Source organism: Scylla paramamosain, chromosome 22, assembly GCF_035594125.1.
Source record: "Scylla paramamosain isolate STU-SP2022 chromosome 22, ASM3559412v1, whole genome shotgun sequence".
NCBI lineage: Eukaryota > Metazoa > Arthropoda > Malacostraca > Decapoda > Portunidae > Scylla > Scylla paramamosain.
In genome coordinates, this window is record NC_087172.1 from 18,850,426 (window position 1) to 18,870,230 (window position 19,805).

Below are 19,805 nucleotides of genomic sequence, written 5' to 3' on the forward strand. Positions count from 1 at the left end.
ACTGGTACCATATTAGATTTCTAGCATTAAATTGTTGTCTTACCATACCTTAGTCATGGCCACCTTTAAAATACTGAGAAATTTAATTAAGAGTGGGATAGACCCTAACCTGAAAATACTGTTGTCCAGCAGGAGGTCATATGGAGGCCCTTTCCCTTTCATTAGTTCTTTCATAATAAATCACAAATGAATATAATGAAGATTAGTTACTCTTGCCTATGGCCATGAGAGGTCGCTGGGGATTGAACTCTGGCAGGAGACTGATGCTAAACACAAGGTCAGTAGATTACCAGCGAGGCCTCAGTAATTAGTAAGACAAAGGGATTTTGTTCAAGGTAGTATTGTAAAGTTCAAGTTAAGTATTGTAAAGGCAAAAATTATTAATCACTGATATTTACAGATGAAGCTTATGATTTTTCAATAAGTAATAAGATATACAATTATGGTAGTTGAGAAGGCTTCACAGATCATGTTTTCATTTAACCGTGTTATTTCTTGGAACATATTAAATTAGTCCATTTTAACTCAAAATCATAATGAAACTGTATGCTTTTAGACGGGGGATTTTATTAAACTATTATTTTAAGACACCCCCTGTGATATAGTAAAATTATGTAATCTCAGCCTTTGAATAAGAGTACAAGGCAGTACCACATTCAGAGGGTTAAGGAGCTATGCTTATTGGCATCAGGGATTCAAGAGATGACATGTTTAAAAGCAAAGTAAAGGGAGATTCTAGTGGTTCTGTAAACTTTCAGTAATAAAATCAGCAAATAAAAGTTAATGGTAAGTATTCATGTGTGGTGTGTGGAAACTGGTGGAGGCAGTAAAAAGATCTTGTAATACAGTTAATGAGGGTCAATCACCAACTTGAGATATAAGTTAAAGTTTGGGATGCATCTCGTCGCTATGGTTATTGAGAGCATTGTGGGTTAGGGCCTGTATGGGTGAACATTTTAGGGATTGAAGCTGGAATTTGAAAAATATTAGAAAATAAGGAAGCATAATACATTGGAACCTCGGTTTTCAAACTTAATTAGTTTCTGAATGCCGTTTGAAATCCAAAATGTTCGAAAACTGAAACTATTTTCCCCATAGGAATCAATGTGAAATAGATTAATCTGTTCTTAGACACCTGTCCACCACATCTTATCGAGTAATGACTGACGCTTCCATTGCTAAGATGGACGCTCCACAACATTTCTAGCTTAAAAATTTTTTTTATCCCGAAAGGATGTATTGAATGAACTTATGGACACAGAACTCATCAAAAGATATTGTTTAGACCATGCAGGCATTCTCTTTGTCACCAATCTAGTGAGGGAAGCCTTACAGAGTGACACCCACTCACCGCCAAAAAGGTGATCATAACACCACGACATCTTGCTGCTGGGAAAAGCTACTGGGAAAATGCAGTTTTGCAGTAATGATGATGTTGTGGGTCATAGAGAGAGCTACAGGAGACTTGGGACTACTCCTGAGTGCCGAACCTTGTTTGTTTACATCGAGGTTTTTCAACGGGATCACATTTCACTTATTTTAAAGATTGAATTACTGTCTTACCCTCTGTCTCTCTCCTCCAAATATATATAAATGAAGGAAATATTTATAGAAACTATAAATTAGTAATAAATGGCAGCTTTTGCTATGTCTTGCAGTATTTGAAATCAAGTAACCTTGAAAACCAAATTATGGTACGGCAACCGAAGCAATTGGGAGTTAAAGTTTTTGTTCTAAAACTGATTGTTGAAAAGAGAGACATTCAGTAACTGAGGTTCTACTGTATATTGAAAATTGAAGTAGACTTTGCCTTTCCTTTTTATGTTTGCTGACCTATTTGATGTAAGGAAGTATGGAATGTTTTGAAATTTGAAGTAGATTGTCTTTCCTTTTCATGTTTGCTGACCTTTTTAGCATGGTAATAGGTGAAAATTGCAATAAAGTGGAACAAATAATTATGTGAATATAAAGAGGGACAAGTAGAGAGGGAGAAGTGCTCACAGCAGCTGTTGCATAAAGTCCAACTCACTACACAACACTTACACTGACATTTAAAACAAATCAGCTGAGTGGTGAATTACTATGAGGCTCCCAGGATTCACATCTAGGTGATTAAAAACATCCGATTCTGGTAATTCCTGTTTTCTAAAAATGGATAAATGGTCTGGTAATTGTGGTTGTGTGGCAGGACTGAAGATGTGTGGAAAGTGGAGTGAGGGACAAAGAGTGGAATTACAAGCTTCATCGTCAGCCACATTTTGCCTGGGCTTCAAGGTGATGCACTGATATTATACTGGATTGTAAATGTGTCTGATTTCTGTAGATTTGTTTATCATGAGAAAGAAAAGCATTTCATCATTGAAGGTTACTCTTTACTTTGAGAATCAAACAGAGTAAGGGAAAAGATTAGCCTTTGTTGAACCTGGTTTCTATAACACAAATTAAAAGTACTCATTGCTTTGTGTGTTTGTACCTGACAACTCATATCTGAATTGTCATGTGCAACATTACTGAGTCTTTTATATCCTTGAACTGTGACTTTGAACTCTTCCATGTCACACATTGTAATACATCAAACCTCATAGAGCTGTTTGGTCCTGCAGGTCCCACCTTTCAGCCTAGTCTCTCCATCTGACCTAGCACACCACAGACACTCCCGAAGCTCCTTATGTTCGCCAGCAGCACCACAGAGGCCTTTACTCACAGTGGGGTTTTTTTTCAGAACTTCGACACGGTGGGGTGATCTCCCCTGTCAAGTTGTCCGGAGGTACTCGAGCGTCTGTATCTTCTGGCAGCAACAAAGTGGGCAAAGCTCGCAGCCGCTCCCACACCAACCCTGTGGTGAAGCTTGAGGGACGGATTGACAGCGACACACTCGGAGGGGGCCATTCAGCCCACATCTCCGGGGATCCAGGCACCAACGGCAGCAACAGCAATAGCAGTTGCAGTAGTGCCAGCATCAGTGTCAGCAGTGTCAGCAGCAGCAACAGAGTGGGGGGCTCTGCCGACTCTCCCGGCTGTGACCTCTTGCCTTCCCCTGCTGGCCTGTCCGTGGTTTCTCTCAAGACAGAGGTGACAGTGGAAGAGGACATGGATGGGGGGATAGACCTTGTACCACCTCCCCAGTCCTTGCCTACAGCCCTGCCTCCCCCGGCCCCACCAGAGCCTCCCCACCACAGTCTGCCACACCCTCCCACACATGCAGGGCCACCTTCCACCATTGGTCCTCCCAGTATAGGACCACCCAGTGTGGGGCCACCTAGCATTGGTCCACACAGTGTGGGACCACCCAGTGTTGGGCCACCCAGTGTTGGGCCGCCCAGTGTGTCCTGCCCCAGCGTCCAGCACCAGGGGCTGGTGGCCATGAGTGGTCCCTCACCTACCATGGGAGGTGGCACAGTGGTAGGCATCCCCTTGCTGGGTCAGAATGCATCCAGTGTTGAGGAGGAAGTCAATAAAATATCAGCCATGCTGCAGGCAGAGGCTGAGGCACTGACAGCCTCTCAAAACCTCTTACCCGGCCCCACCATGGAGATGGACCCTGGCCTGGTGGGGTCACACGACATTGTGGAGGCACAGGGCCAGGCTGCTGGGAGTGTTACCACTGGTGGAGGGAGCCTAGGTGCCAGACAGGGCATGCTGGTCAACTCACCAGCCATGGGATCAGTGCCAGTGCCCATGAGTCACATGTCCATGGCCACACTGAACCAGATTCAGGCTGACCTCCTGGCCACCGTCAGTGAGTCTGACCTCAATGCGGTGCTCAATGCCACGCCGGAAACCTCTGACCTCACACAGACAGTTCTTCCTGGCAATTCTCAGTGCTACTTAAATGAGAGCGGTGGTCTTGCCTATGTTGATCAGCCAACAGCCACTGTCAACCATGGCACATATGTGGACCACACAGCAGAGCCCCCAGAGCTCAGCATAGAGAAGGTGCTGCCACAGCGCTACAACAGTGAACAGCTGTCCATGCCAGTGCTGGAGCAGATCACCAATGAAGTGCTGTCTGAAACCGACGCCTGTGGGCACAACCTAGAAGGGGTGGCAGTGGCGGCAGCAGCAGCGGCAGACCCTCAAGGGCAGTACACCACACAGTCTGACCTTATTGAAGTACCTGTTGAGTCATTTAGTTTTGATGAAATAGAAAAGATATCGTCTCAGTGCGACGAACTTACCAATGCAGTGAATTCCATTACCCAGCTGTGTCAGAGCGGGAACACTGGGCTGGAGTCCCAGTTAGCTGGACTCTTGCAACAGCCAGCTACCACACCAACTCCATCTTCATCTCTAAGTGTGACTGCTGCTCCCCCAACCCCCTCCCCAGTCCCTGCTCCAACCACAGCCTCACACACAGTGGCCACCACCCTAGGCACCTCCAGCCAGGCCATCACCGTAGTGCTTGGAGCTGGTGCACAGGCAGCTGTCAGCACCACTGCCTCCCAGCCTTCTATATCCATGCCCACCCTGGCTGCCACCTTGAAGAACCCGGTGGTGACCTCAGGTGGATCACAGTTGGTGTCCCCAGGGCCTGCCACCTCCTCCTCCCAAGCCCACACCCCCTCCCATACCCCAACACACACTCCAGCACACACACCAACACATACCCCCAGTCAACACACCACCACCTCGTCCTCCTCATCCTCATCCTCGTCTTCATCCTCATCCTCATCATCCTCTTCCTCCTCCTCTGGGTCTTCCGCCCTCACCCCAGCTCCTCCCACTCCCTCACCCAAAAAGTCAAGCAAAAAGAAAAAGCCAGGGGAGCGGAAACTGCTGCCCCTGAAGGACCGGGAGTATGATGCCGAGGTGCACTGTGGTGTGGTGGTGGCGGAGACTGGGAAGCCGTGCACTCGCTCTCTCACCTGCAAGGCACACTCCCTCTCCCTCCGCCGTGCTGTCCCTGGACGCTCCAAAAAGTTTGATGATCTCCTTCTGGAGCACCGGGCGGCCAAGGAGGCACAGAGCAAAGCTGCCAAGCCTCCAGACTCTGCTACAGGGCTTATCCAGGTGAGTGAAGTGCTGTCTGTCTCTCTGCTGCTTCTGGTGGTGCTGTGTTGCCTCCATCTCCCTTGAGTGGGATCCCTGCTTCTGTCTCCACCTCTTTCTTCTGTTTTGCTTCTGTCCTTCTATCTCTTACCTGTTTTTAGATCTTTGGTGTGCTGTGATGCCAATAGTGGCTGTGTTATTTCTCTCTCTCTCTCTCTCTCTCTCTCTCTCTCTCTCTCTCTCTCTCTCTCTCTCTCTCTCTCTCTCTCTCTCTCTCTCTCTCTCTCTCTCTCTCTCTCTCTCTCTCTCTCTCTCTCTCTCTCTCTCTCTCTCTCTCTCTGCTCTGTTCCACTCTTATTGTTTCCTCTCCTCTCCACCGAGTGATATAATAAGGGCAGAGGTGGAAAAGGGGATCAAATACATTATCACTGAGTAATATTCTCTCAATCTTGTGTGATATATATTTTTCTAGATGGTAAAAGTGGATATGATCTCATAAATACTTTGTGCTATTAAAGGAGGGGAATAAGTTTTCATTTTGCTGTGTTGTCCCTCCTTACTCCCCTTTTTGCTGCTGAACACCTGTCCCTTTGCTAATACAGTTCTACCTCTAACTTGATTTTGTAACATTTCCTGTTCATGATTTTTTTGGCTGGATATAGCACCCACTAGTCTTGAATATCCTCAGTAAGAGCTGTGAAATTTGGTGTTCTAATTGTTTTCACCCCCTGTTGGTTTATGTCATGGGCAGTTTCCTCCTCACACGCCACAGTGAGGAAACACCCACAGGAGACATACCTGATGGATTAATGAATAACTTATTATTTTTTCTAAGCTAGGAAAAACATCCATTAAGGACCCTGAGTTTGTTTTGTGTGCTGTGTTGGTTGGCATGATGACGTGTGTTGCAGGGCACGCCGCCGCGGGGGCCGGCCATGGCCACCACTGGTAGTGGAGGAATGGTAGGAGGGCCGGCGGCCACCTCTCCTCTCCTGGTTAAATCATTGGGGGGCAACGCGACCACTTTAGTGTCTCCGGGTGACCCTTCTCCCAACCCCCCCATACACCACCCCATGGATCCCCCCACCACCCCATCGCACCCTGCGCCCCCCTCACCTGCATATTGGCCGCCCACCTCTAGGATTCCTCCGGCCCTGGTACCTGCAGATAATTTTTATGTCCGAGAGCCGCCCAAGCCTCTTGCTGTGAGTTACCACCTTGTTTACCTGGAGTTTTTTCTTAGCCACTAACTTGTTCCTCTTTAACGATCACCACTAATGTTCACTCTCCATTGATTGATGTCATCCGTTTCTCTCATTACAATTGTGGTGTTGCCATATTAAAACTGAGTATCAGTATATAAGTTTTTTGTTGTGTTACTTTTGATAGAATTCTCTTCTTTCATAGACTCACTTCTCTCAATTGTCTTTCTGTCATTGTTGAAAATATTCAAATTTTAGATACTTTACTCTTGATTGTTGTAAAAGCCAGATTAAATGATACACAATAATAACAGTTCATAGTTGTATAGTTTTTGAGCATTGTATTCCAGCTCTGCAGTCTGATACATGGATAATCTTGGATGTTTCAGCTACAGCATCAGCATATTGGCATCACTATCAAGATGTGATATACAGTCATTTTATTGCAGTCTTATTGTGCATAGGTAGTCTATTTGTTAGTAGTCTTAACTTCACCCCAAGGCTTCCTGATTGGAGGACCTGCCTCACACTATTCCTAACTTGCAGACATGTACGTACAACTGCAGAAGGCTCGGTGGTTACCTGGCAACGGACCACCAAGCTGATGTGTTGCGGAGTGCATTCAGCATTGCCCTCAAGAAACCCCACCCAGGTGCGGTGCTGGCCGACCCCGCCCTGGGCAGCACCCTGGGCTCAGGCGGGGCACAGGAACGCTTTGTGAGTGTCAAGCCCCTGCTGGCCAAGAAGTTGCTGACAGTGCCCTCAGGGTCGGGGACCAAGGAGGGCATCAGTGTCAGCACTGGGTACAATGGACACATACACGTGGGGAACACCATGGGCATTGTGAACAGCAATGCAGTGGCGGCAGCAGCAGCAGCGGCAGCCAACCTCAAGCGGCCGCCGGCGCAAAGTGAGGCGCTCAAAAACAGTGCTGCTCCGACCCCCAGTGCCAAAAATAAGAACAAGAAGGTGAAGACAAACGATGGTGCTATAAATATTGTGGGCAACGTTCTGCAGCTCGATGCCAGTGGGAACAAGAGCCACATCCCAGTGGTGATGAGTCTGCAGAACGGCCTCTCCAACAATCAGACCATAACGCTGAGTAATGTGGCCATTGCGGGCATGAGGAACTCCACCACACAGCCTATAAGGATAAACCCCTCCTCTGCCGCCACCTTTGGGAGGGCAGATGCCACGGCCACGGACTCGCGTCCCGGCAGCAGTGACGGACAGAACATATTCTTGGGGGCGGGCATCCCCAGCGGCATTGTGATATCGGATGCCCTGGCCAAGTCAATCAAAAGTGACAGTTCTGGGAGCATCCGATTAGAACTCCACAGCAATGCATTTGGTGATGCGTCGAGACTGGTGACTAACACGGGCAAGGGTAAGAATGGTGCATGTGGTTCAGGCATTACTGCTCCTCTCTCTTATCTTGCCCCAGCATAAGTTTTTTTCTTTATGTGTATCTTTGCGTGAGTGTGGGTGGGTGTACGTGGTGAGGCTAATGCTTGTGTACAGGCATTCAATTTAGACAGTTCGGTGGCAGTTTTTTTTAGTATCTATTATTTTTATTTATTATGGTGATATTTTAGATTATTTATTTTTTGTTATTTAAATAGGTAATTGAATTGTGTAAATCAATTTAACATTAAGTGTCTAATTGCATTGCTGAGCAATGCTTTGGCAATAAATAGACAGTGTTTTCATGACTCCTCAGAATTCATGGCAAGAAGTGGGAAGTACACATAATATAGTTCAGGTTACTCATAGACCTAGTCTTGGAATGGAGGGTCTCTGTTGCATGAAGGCCTTCCTAAGGGTTGTGAAGGGAAACTGGGTGGGATGAGCTTTTTGTATGCAAATAGAGGCAATAATATTAAGTGAAAGTCAGATGTAACTAAACTGAGTTGCCTCAACACTAAAGAAAACTGTGTGGCTAAATGATATGCATCTGTTATCAGGACTGATTGGCAGTACTTGATGTGGTGTGTTATCAAGACTTTGGTCCTTTCTTCCATAAGTCTTGGGTGTGTGCTACCTCGTGTACTCAGGGAAATAGGGTTGTACTACCTGTGATGGAATCATACAGTACATTAGTGTCAAATGAATTTGGAAAAAAATATAGTGCAATTCTGTTCTTCAGCAGCTATGAGATCTTTTGTGGTACTTTTCTCAAGTTTATCTTTTCCGTCAAGGGAATATTTGCTGTAAGGTTAATTTAGTATTTAGATAGAGACCACCTGTGGCTTTGTTTAGATGCAGCTCAGTCATGCAGCTGATGAAAATTCAGCAACTCATAATTGACTTCTTTGTATTGCCTATGATAGGAAACCTAGTGGTGGTTGATTTAATAAAGGTTGTGATTTTGTAGCTCAGGAAAGCAAGACAACTTGTTTTGATAAATAGTGACAGGAGGAGGCAATTGTGATAAATTGTTATGCATAATCCTTTTGCATATATCTTTTTTCTTTCTTATTATATCAACATTTATAGGATGTCTCTTATTTTTGGTGATATAATACAATTAAGGCAGTGTAGTCCTTGAACATTGTGCATATTGGTTGCCAGTTTTATTTGAATATTATGTCAGCCTAGATGGCTGGCCCATCCTGGAGTTGTGATCTCAGGCCAGAGTCCTGTTCAAATGGTGTTTGCAGTTTGGCAAACCATAAATAAGTAGGGGGGAATATTTGTAAGGTGGCCTTTTCTGGTGCAAACTCAGATGAAAAAAAAAAAAAAGCACTTATGAAGCATCCAGTATGTCTCTTCACTTCACTTTAAGTGAGTAAAGTATGGATGATGTGGCTGTAAGCTCTGTATGTGTTACTTTAGGTGATTTGGATGGAGCATGAGATCATTGGATTCACATTTGGCAGACAATACTTTTGAAATGCTTTTTAAAATTTTGAAACAATGAATTTTGTTGGAGTATTGATAAATTTAAAAGAATTCCTCACAAATGGAATGTTCCAGTGTAATGGAAAACTGGTGTAAACTGAAAGGAAAAGGTTTATGCAAAAACTAAGCCACAATTTTAATTTAAAGTAGCTTCATGAAGGTCCAGAGGAACAGATATTAGCATTTGTATCTCTAATTAATTTTCGGGTAGGTTTTCTGTGTATTCATGATTACCTCATTGGGTTTAGTTGATTCAGTCTGCCTATTATGAGTTGTATTGGAGTATTAAGTAGGTGGTTGATGTCTTGTACCTTAGTTTGATGTCTGTATAATTGATATATAACTTGAAAAATATTGCCTGAAAAAAATACTGAGTCTTCTGTGCCTTATGATTAATTGATTTTGCTCTGCAGTAGGGAGCAGCAGTGTCACGAATCTGGTGGGCTCGGGCATTGCTGGCACTGGTGGGGGTGGCGGTGGTGGTGGTACTGTGGGCAGTGTGAGCAGCAGCAGTACAGGCGGCCTCACCTACCTCACCTCAACCATGGGCGGGGGAGGAAGCCCCGGCCTCACCATCCATCAAGTACAACAGGTGTGTATTGTGTGATGAGGCCTCACCACTGCCCAGCCTGGAGTCTAGTTAGCCATTTGGAAATTGATATTGCCTAGTTCAATCAATACCTGATCTTAGTTTTCATGTTTCTTGATCTATCATGTTCCATGCTATGAAGATGATTTCTTTTGAAATTGATGTAAAATTTTCTATGTGCTTTCCAGGTTATCAGTAAGCTACAAGTGCAGGGTAAAGGGAGTGGAGGGTCAGTAGGTGGGGCTGGTGGAGCCCTGTCCCTGAAGCTGCTCGGACCCAGCCAGGCCGGAGTGACGGGGGCGAGGTCGACCTTTGTGCTACAGCATGAGAAGGAGCCTTCCTGACCTCCTGGGACAGGGGGTCAGCCCTCTTCAGCCCTGCCCATAAGTCTCTCACCTGGGGCAACAGAAGGGTTCCAGGGGGCTCCGACACAGCCCTCTGCCCTGCCCCAGGTGGCGACCGTTGCCGTGCCCTTCTGGAGCAATAGGCCCGTGTGCCACAACAATAACAACAACAACTATGTCAAAGTTCGTCCAGCTGGTGTCTGGCCCCCCACGTCAGGCGGGACTGTGCGAGTGTCCCAGGTAGAACCTTTGGCCAAATCCAGCACAGCCCTGGCCAGCAGTGGGGCCAGCGTGGCCATGACTGGAGTGACGGACCTTGGTAACATGATGCCCCCAGTGGCCACATCCAATGCTCAGGTTCTGGTACCCAGTGATACCCCACTCCTAACCCAGGACGGACCATTGTACAACAGTGGCACAAAGAGCCCGTCTCTGTTATGTGTAGTTCTTGACGATTGAGGGGCCACGTCTTCTGGTTGTATATTCAAACTCACTACATAATTTGTAATGACGTAGGCAGTGTTGCTCCCGTGTGCAGTGATATTGTAAGACAATATCTGTTCTTGTGTGATATTTAGCTCCTCACTAGTGTGCTCTAGTGAACCATGACAAAAATGGAGATGAATAGAGGCAATAGTGCAGTTACATTAGCAGGCCCTCCTATACGCTTAAATTTTGTCTCTTGTGTGATACAAGTGCATGCTGAAGAGACTTTTCCTCTTTTTTATCTTTTTTTTCTTTTTTGTATTTATCTGTGATGTTTTGTACTCTGGTGAGCTCCTGTGGCCAGACTGGGTGGGGCTGGGGCGCCCTGCCTCCCAAGCAGCTCACGTGTTGGTGCTCGGGGCCGACGACACCCTCACACAGTTCACACTTGGAAAGTTCTTATGTTTTTCAAGTACTGGGTGGTTCTTATGCCACATCATGTAATATAATGTTCTAGTCTTGTTTGTTACTTGTTTTCTACTTGTATCAATGCTTTTTTTGCCCTCCCCCATAATTATCATTATTTTTTATCCCTTCTTTTCATACACACTGCCATCCTTGCCATCCAATCTTTCCTACAGAATACTTGTTAAAATTGTTGATGGTGGTCTGCACACAAACATTCCCCAGACAAGTGGTTCCCAGCCACTTGTGTGTCAATCTTTTCAACACAGGTTCATCACATGTAGTAAAATTTACCCTCCGTACTTACGACCACTGTGGGTCTCATAGTCATGACTGATCTTCACTGACTTTTGTTATGTACTACACATCCTTTCTCCTCTGTCAAAACCATTGTGCAATGTCCCTTGATTTCATGCATATTACACTCACATTATCAAAGCTTTCATCTGAAGATGCTTCGTAGTGAACAGAAGCAAGACCATGTCCTCGTTTATTTATATGGAATTTGTAATATTTTATTAGTCATAAATATTAACTACTTTTAGCTTGCTACATAGATTCTTTTAATAGAAATTAATTTAAAAGGACACTCTACAATGTACGTAAATCCTGAACTGTTGACACTGGTGCAGGGAGACCAAGAGGAGAGAAACCCTCACCCTTGGCAATGTTGATGTGTGTGTGTGTGTGTGTGTGTGTGTGTGTGTGTGTGTGTGTGTGTGTGTGTGTGTGTGTGTGTGTGTGTGTGTGTGTGTGTGTATGTGTGTGTGTGTGTGTCAGCTTCCTGAGGCTGCTGAGGGATGTACACAGGGAACCAGAAATAACAGGGAGTAAATCTCAGGGAAATGCTCTTTACTTGTAATTCATGGGAAATTTTTGGTCAAAATTTCCTCTATGAAGAAGTTTAGGCAAAATTTTGGTACATTTAACACAACATTGAATGTCACTGCCACCATTTATTACATTTACATAGAACTTGAAATGTCATTCCTTATTCTTACCAATTCAAGTTTTTTTTTTTTTTTCTCCCTCCCTCTCCATGTGTCCATATCCACACACACACACACACACACACACACACACACACACACACACACACACACACACACACACACACACACACACACACACACACACACACACACACACACACACACACACACACACACACACACACACACACACACACACACACTGATCAGCTCTCAGCAGCTATAGGAAGCTTTCAAACTCACTCATTTTACAGTGCCTGTGATGTGGGTTTCTCACTGTGCTGACCTCCCCTGCACTATACAATGTGCACTGTTCACCTTTACTATTACTGCACATGTAGTTGGGCATGAGCAGCTGCCATCAGTAGAGTTGTAATCATTCCACGACAATGGTACACAATAAGACATTCAGCTGGTGCAATGTGGGGTAGCTCAGGTGGCAGCAATGAGACAGGAGCAGGTCAGCAGGAGGCTGCAAGTAAGGAAGTCAGTCACTCATTCAGTACACATAGCAAAAATGCACTTGTCCTGTTGTAGTGAGGGAGAACTAGTAAGATGTTGACTTGTGTAATAATAGTATTGCAGTTTTCACACATTTGTCATGGTGGGGGTACTAGTAGTGTTCAGTCTACATTTTTGAAAGCCACCACACTGGCCTGCTTATTTCTAGAGATTGCATACCTGTGTTTTCCCCATTTGTGTAGTTTGATTCCCATGTTTGTTCTGATAATTTTTAGCAGATTTTTGCATCATCGTCAGTGCTAAACGGTTTTAATTCTTCCTTCATAGCTCTATTGATTTTCCTTCTATCTCCACTCACTTCATAATGTTGGCTCAGGGACCAAAATATATGACAGTTGTTTGCTGGACCGCCACCCCTTCAACCTAATGCTCTGCACACTGATCTTGTGCTCTTGAATTGTTCATGAAGCCATCATACAACTCACAGCTACAGTGAGCAAAGGAAAGGTGTTCCAAGCCAAGCTGTCTCAGTGTTTAGATCAAAGACTAACTCTTTATGCAACCTCGTTCAGATCCAGATAGACTTGTGATTCATACAACTTGTGGTCAAGTTCAAGTACCTGCACGTCTTGTCTTTTTGATGTTGGGCCTTCAAGCAAGGGTGTGCCAGCAGGTTTGCAAGTACCTAAAGTGTTGCAGGATGTTACTACAATATTTAAATGGCAATGTTTTAATTTGAGAGTAATATAATTGTGGTTGTAGTTAGTCTTCTGTTTTGCAAAGCAATTTGAAATTTTTAGTAATTTACATAACTTAAATATTGTGCACTGTGTGTTCTCTGTGTCATAGTATTTCCAGTACCTTTCATAAAGGTTCTGTATGGTGAAAGTAATAACTAGGATAAGCTGGATCCCATTTACTAGAGACAGAGGAAGTTTTGGTTGTGTTCAAGGCAGTGAGACAGATGTGTTGTTGTGCTTTTATGTTTAGAATCTCAGTGTAGAGGACCAAGGTGGTGTCTACTGCACTTAACAGAAGAGGCACTGTCTCTTTGGAAAAAAAGTGTCCAAACTCTCTAGTTATTATATATTTTTGTTGTGGTAATGAGAGAGCGCTACCTGACATATTATCTAGTATAGGATGTGTAAGCCAAGGCATTTTATCTTGATTACCTAATATGACACAACCAGTTGCAGATTGCATGTGATTGTGTTAAGATTTTGAAAATTGCCGTTGTCTGCTGGGCAATAATTGACCTTTCTGGACTGATAATTTTGATTGATTTGAATCTCATTAATCCATGGTCCTCATTATATGACAATCACCTCTTTAGTTATGTTTATTTCTTGTACTTTATTACTGAACATATTCCAACTTTTAAAAATTCACAAAAACATTTTAATTCTGACTTATTACTATGCTTAGATTTCTTGTACTTTCTTACTGAACATATTCCAACTTTTAAAAATTCACAAAAACATTTTAATTCTGACTTATTACTATGCTTAGAGTTCAAAATGTGTTAGGAACAGGCATGCAATATTGGTAGGATACATACAGACAGCACTGAGGTGTTATGGTAAGCATGGGATTGTCTTGTTTGTGTGACAGCCCCACAAGTGTAGTCATCCAGGCATCCCACCACCACCCAGTGAGCGAGCCAGCCACACACAGACCAGCTGATACAGAGTCACGCAGAGTAGCAAGGTGAACACCATATTCCTCACCTCATAATGTGCTTGTTGGGAATAGATTCACAGTAACAAGTTGAGAGTCTTGAAGTGTAGTTTATATATTTTTTACATTTCAAGCCATGATTACTTTACAAGTTGAATTGCCAAGTCTTGGTTTTTATTACTGACTTTTCACGAGTTTTCTTGCGATGAGCGAAGTTGATGTATGTTAGCCATGTTTGATACTGGTGATCAGATTTTTAGCTAGTGAGTGATGTTTGTCTTATGTATTTCTGTATTATTCTGGTCTGCTAAATGTTAACATCTGCCTACACGTGTTGTTTCCTGCACACTGGTGGCCGGCGTACAGTTCCTTCAGCAAGTTTTTACACATTTTTGTACTTTGGCAAGTCTGGAGAGATTCACATGCATTCTCACACACACACACACACACACACACACACACACACACATGCACATGCACGCACACTCACACTCACACGCACACACACACACACACACACACATACAGTATTCAGTACACATACATATACAAGCATGTACATAACAAAACAGCAGCCAGTCTCATTTTTAAAAGTTTTCATGTCAGACTAACTAATCCACCTCAGTACTTTACCAACCCTTTCATCCACAGTGAGTAGAATCATAGACAAGGTACAAAACGTAACACTGGCTAACTTTGAACCTTCCTCCCCCCACCCCACCCTCCCCACAACTCCTCCTCCCGTCGGCATCACTGCTTGGACATCATCTGTATTACTGTCATGCTCACGGGTCACGTCCCCAGTACATCATTTTCTTGGTGCTCAAAGTTGCCAGTCGTGTTACACTTCCAGTATTATCTACCACTTGTTCCATCTCTTGCCACCTCTGTCTGTTTTTTATCATGGTATGCATCCATCTCATTATTATCAGTGTGGTGTTTAAAAAAAAAAAGAAGAGTGTTTTATTCCTTGGACTTTTACCATGTTATGTCTCAACAAGGCTAAATCTATTCACTCTGCTACTTGTCCCTCTCCTGCCTGTGTGTCCTGGGCTCTCTTGCCTTTGTGTCATCTGCAGCAAATGTGTTATTTACTCTTTCAGTAGTAATTTATCCCCAAAGTTAAGATGTGTAAGAATATGCAAGTTTCTTTCAAGGTGTATTGTAAATCAGATTTGTAAAAGCAGTCATCACTGTTATTTGTTTCATATGTGTGCATACTTTGTTTTGCAGAGTTGATGGAATTACTTTTTAAACCCAGATTTTAATATTATGAAACTATTTTGATGAAAGGTGTAAGTCATGAGGCAATGTATGAGATGTTCATCCCTAATCAGATTCTATTTCTTCTTTCTGGTTTAAGAATTTTGTGTTAGTGGTTATTTCAGGCAGTGTTCCTCCAGATTGCAACATGAAGACAAATGTATGTGATGAGAACCAGAACAAGTCATCCCTTTGTCTGAGGTGGTGAATAGCATTGTTCTGTGTCTTAGGTGGTGAATAGCATTGTTTTGTTGCCGGCTCTGTGAACCTCCAGCATCAGCCAGCTACTACCAATACCACCACAACCACTACCACCATCTCCCATCACACTACCACTATGTACATTGTTGTGAAGGAGCCAGCCAAGGGTGATGTTCATGTTTACATTCACTTCTTTTTGTTACTGATTTATTATATTAATTTACATACGAGTTTGAAGTCCAGCATAGGGTGATCTTATAATTTAAAATAATGATCAAAGGAAAGTCCAGCAAACAGTATTTTCTAATTATGTGTGTGTGAGTGTTCATGAGTGTGTGTATGTGAGTAAATGAGTGAGTGAGTGTGTGAGCGTGTGGGTTTTAAACCTGTCTATGCATTTATCTTTGTTTTTAGTAATTATTGATAGCACGAATCTTCAATGATATTTTGTGCTTTAAATTGCTAAGTACAGTAGTTATCTTTGTAAAAAATTTCTTCACTTATTTATTGAAAGCTCAAGAGGAGTTAGGATGGGAGTGTTTCTGTCGTGTTTTGTTCTCTTTTAAGGTCTCAAAATGAAAAGGCCCCAAGTTAATAGGTTGTGTTAAATTTAGCTTGAATGTTTCGGGTTGCAGCTCTGCCGTATTGGTATCAGTTTCCTCAGGTATTTATTTATAATTTAGTGTTGCACTGCTGACTCCCCCACCACTGTCTGAATGAAGCCAGCATGCCTCCCCTTGTACAGTGATGCCCCCCCATTGAATTTATTTATGCCTTGGTCGTTCACTACTTCATGAATCTGTAATATATACTTTTTTTAGCTTTTTAAGCTTTTTTAAGCAGAGAGGTTCATGGTGTGGAGCAAGGTTATTTTTTGTTTAAGCAGATTACTTGAGAAGGGTTTGAGCTGGCTCCTATTATTATATCCATATATCTATATCAAGGTATGCGACACACACACACATTTTTGACCTTTTCAGTTGTCAGCTGCCTAAATCTATTTCTTAATTCCTTATCTGACAATTATTGTTTGTTATCAGTACTCATTGCCTTTGTGAATAATCAAAGTGTATACGACGACACTTTTGAAAGCAAGTTCAAATTGTCCAGTTTTTTCTCCCAGTGCACCAGACAAGCCTGTTTTGTTGTTAGTAGCAGATTGCACACATGTGTTCCAAAGGGGACCTGATCCCTGACCCCTCTCTCTCCCTCCCTGCTGAGTGGGGTCAGGGGGTAGTAGGGGATAAGATGCCTCAGTACACACTATCCCCCACTACCTCTGCCTTCCCCTCCCCCCTTCTACTCCCCATTCCCTAGGTGGATGTCCCTTCTGGGCACATTTTGTCCTCACACCAGGTACAAAATTTTCCCAGCATGTAGGAAGGAAGCAATCAGCAGGTGTGTCTCTGTGTTGTCCCTATGGTCTGAACGCACTGTGACATGTTTGATGTTGACATACTGGGGAAATTATTGTTGTTAACCTGTAAGCAGTGGACTTGCCTGCCTCCTCCTCCTTGCCCTCAAAACATCACCAGCATGGCAATTGTATCGTTTTGTATTCCAAAGGAGAAATACTTAATAGTCTATTTATGGATACACATCTTGTCATTTTCCGACAACCACGACTTTTTGAAAATGTTAAAATTTGTTGTAAGGAGATTAAAAAATGCTTAAAAAAATATGATAATGACTAATTGTACATTACAGCCATAGAATATTCCTCATCACCATCTGTGTTCAACAAATGCAGTGCAGGGGTTCTGAGTAAGGGAGAAGTAACTGGCCAAGTGGATGGAGAGGATTGCAGTATAACATTGATTCTGGACTGGTTCTCCTTCCCTTATGTCACTTCTCCAGTTCCTCAGAACCACTGCCTTTGCAATTTTTGGAAGAAGAGAGAGTTCATCCTTCTGTCCTTTGCCTGTATCTTGGTTCATGTCTGATTGGCAGGCCACTCTCTGTACGTATTTGTGATGCTGCTTCTACCACTCTTACTTTTGCTACCACCACCACCACTACTGCTGCTACTACTACTACTACTATGTACTTCTACTACTGCTACTACTACTACTATGTACTTCTACTACTACTAGTACTGCTACTACTACCACCACTACTACTACTGCTGCTGCTACTGCTACTACTACTTGTATTCCTCCTTAGCTTTTTTCCTTCTCATCCTCATTGAACTCCATATAATTATAATTTTTCCTTCTCCTCTAAGCTTACATACAGTAAGCAAAAAAATGGCTTTTCTCTTAAGTAGAAGAGGGGAGAGAAAAAGTGTATTCCTCCTCCTCCTCCTCCTCCTCCTCCTCCTCCTCCTCCTCCTCCTCCTCCTCCTCCTCCTCCTCCTCCTCCTCCTCCTCCTCCTCCTCCTCCTCCTCCTCCTCCTCCTCCTCCTCCTCCTCCTCCTCCTCCTCCTCCTCCTCCTCGTGCTTCTCAACGTACAGTCTGCCATAACTGAGTAGCAATCTGTGACTATATATTGCTTGTAATAATGTACAATTTCGTGTTGTTGAGTACTTTTGACATACATATTATAATCTACTCTTACTACAATCACTTAAGAGCAGGAGAAGTGAGTGCGTTTGTGTGTGAAAGAGATAGTGAATGAGAGAAATGATGCAGTACCTTTTCTTCTTTCCTTTCTCTGTTATTGGTATTAGTTTTGTCAGTACTGCCTGTAAACCTCCCAGTCTTCGGCAGCGTCCTTATGTATGTCTGTCTTGTGTCTCTTATTTTTAATGCAGTTATATATTTTCTCTTTCCGTCTCGTTTGAGTGGAAGGCAAAGCGAGGCGGGAGTGGAATGTGTGGCCGGGGACTTTGAGGTTTGCTTTACCTTCTTTCCTCCTCCTCTATCTTATGGGTCTTCAGGTGACTTGGAGAGACTTCAGGTATTCCCTCACTCATTACCTATTTTGTGGGACGAACATGTTTTTATCAGCAACCCGCCTGACACCTAACCAAAATGACCTTCCTCCTCCCCCTCTCCCCCCAAACTGTCAGTACCTTTACTACGAAAAGGAACAAAAAATGCGATGTGTAAGAATATAAAAAAAAAAAAGCAAGAAAAAAATATAGAAATAATTGTATTAAATGCTCAGAAACCAATCTCATTAACAGTGTGTATGGTTGTAAATTATTGTAAATGAATTAAATAATTTATAAAATAAACTGATTCTCATTTCTGTGGAAGTTTTATTGGTTTAGTATTATGTTGACAATTGGTTTGGAGTATGTACTTCTTAAACTTTACCTGTCAAACAACAACTGATACCAGAAGGCTCCAGTGGAAGTTATTTGAGTTTTCAAGAGTGTTGTCTAAATTCTAGTGATAGTTTAACGGGTTGTGGTGGAGTTCATCAGGGTTTTCATAATTCTAGTGGTAGTTTAACAGGTCGTGGTGAAGTTCATTAACGTTTTCATGATTCTAGTGGTAGTTTAGCAGGTCGTGGTGAAGTTTATTAAGGTTTTCATGATTCTTAATAGATTGTAGTGCGGTTCATTGAGGTTTTCATGATAGCACTGAGTTTTACAGGGATTATACATCAGTAAAAAAAAAAAAAAAAAATCCGATTCATACGAATATCAGTGGCCTTTGAAAGTTCATAGGACAGCTTATAACGTTTTAAAATACGAACCTTAATTCAGTCTAATGGGACAGGCTGCTGCTTTTTACCGTGAACCGTAGGTGAAATTGAGCAATAAAGTAATATGTGATGTAGTGAGATGGTGTAGTGATGGGACAGTAAAAGTGTAATAACGGGAAAATATAATGACGGGATAATGAAAATGCAGTGATGGGACAGTGGAGAAGTGACGAGACAGTGAAGATGCAATGATGGGACAGTGAAAGTGTAGTGACGGGACAGTGAAGATGCAGTGATGAGACAATGAAGGTGTAGTGACGGGACTGAAAACGCAGTGATGGGTCAGTGAAGGTGAAGTGACGGGACAGAGAAGATGCAGTAATGGGACAGTGAAAATGCAGTGATGGGAAGTGAATATGACGGGACAGTAAAGTGAGGAGACAGTGAAGGTATTGTGGCAAGACCGTCAATACAAACCAAAATCTATTAGGACCTTTGTGATCTTAGGTGGCCACTCGGTAAGTTGTTGAACCCTCGCGTATCATATGAGGTTCTAATCCCAGTGATATTAAGCCTCCTTCTCAGTCGATTTTATCCCTCAACCATAATTTTTTTCCTCAGTTTTCTGACATACACGATGCTGTTGTTGAAATTTGCCTTATAATGTACGTAATTGATTAACTGATTTATTTATTTACT

At 43.1% G+C, this 19,805-nt stretch overlaps 1 protein-coding gene across 1 annotated transcript in view; it reads left to right on the forward strand.

Annotated features, from left to right (window-relative positions):
- LOC135111736 (ataxin-7-like protein 1) overlaps positions 1-18,704 on the forward strand; it is a 32,650-nt gene extending 13,946 nt beyond the window's left edge. Inside the window, exons 4-8 of the mRNA XM_064025406.1 lie at positions 2,723-5,010; positions 5,901-6,194; positions 6,738-7,578; positions 9,506-9,684; positions 9,870-18,704. Coding sequence (XP_063881476.1) covers positions 2,723-5,010; positions 5,901-6,194; positions 6,738-7,578; positions 9,506-9,684; positions 9,870-10,025 — 3,758 coding nt within the window. The 3' untranslated portion in view covers positions 10,026-18,704. The remainder of the gene's footprint in view (positions 1-2,722; positions 5,011-5,900; positions 6,195-6,737; positions 7,579-9,505; positions 9,685-9,869) is intronic.
- Positions 18,705-19,805: the final 1,101 nt, after the last annotated feature.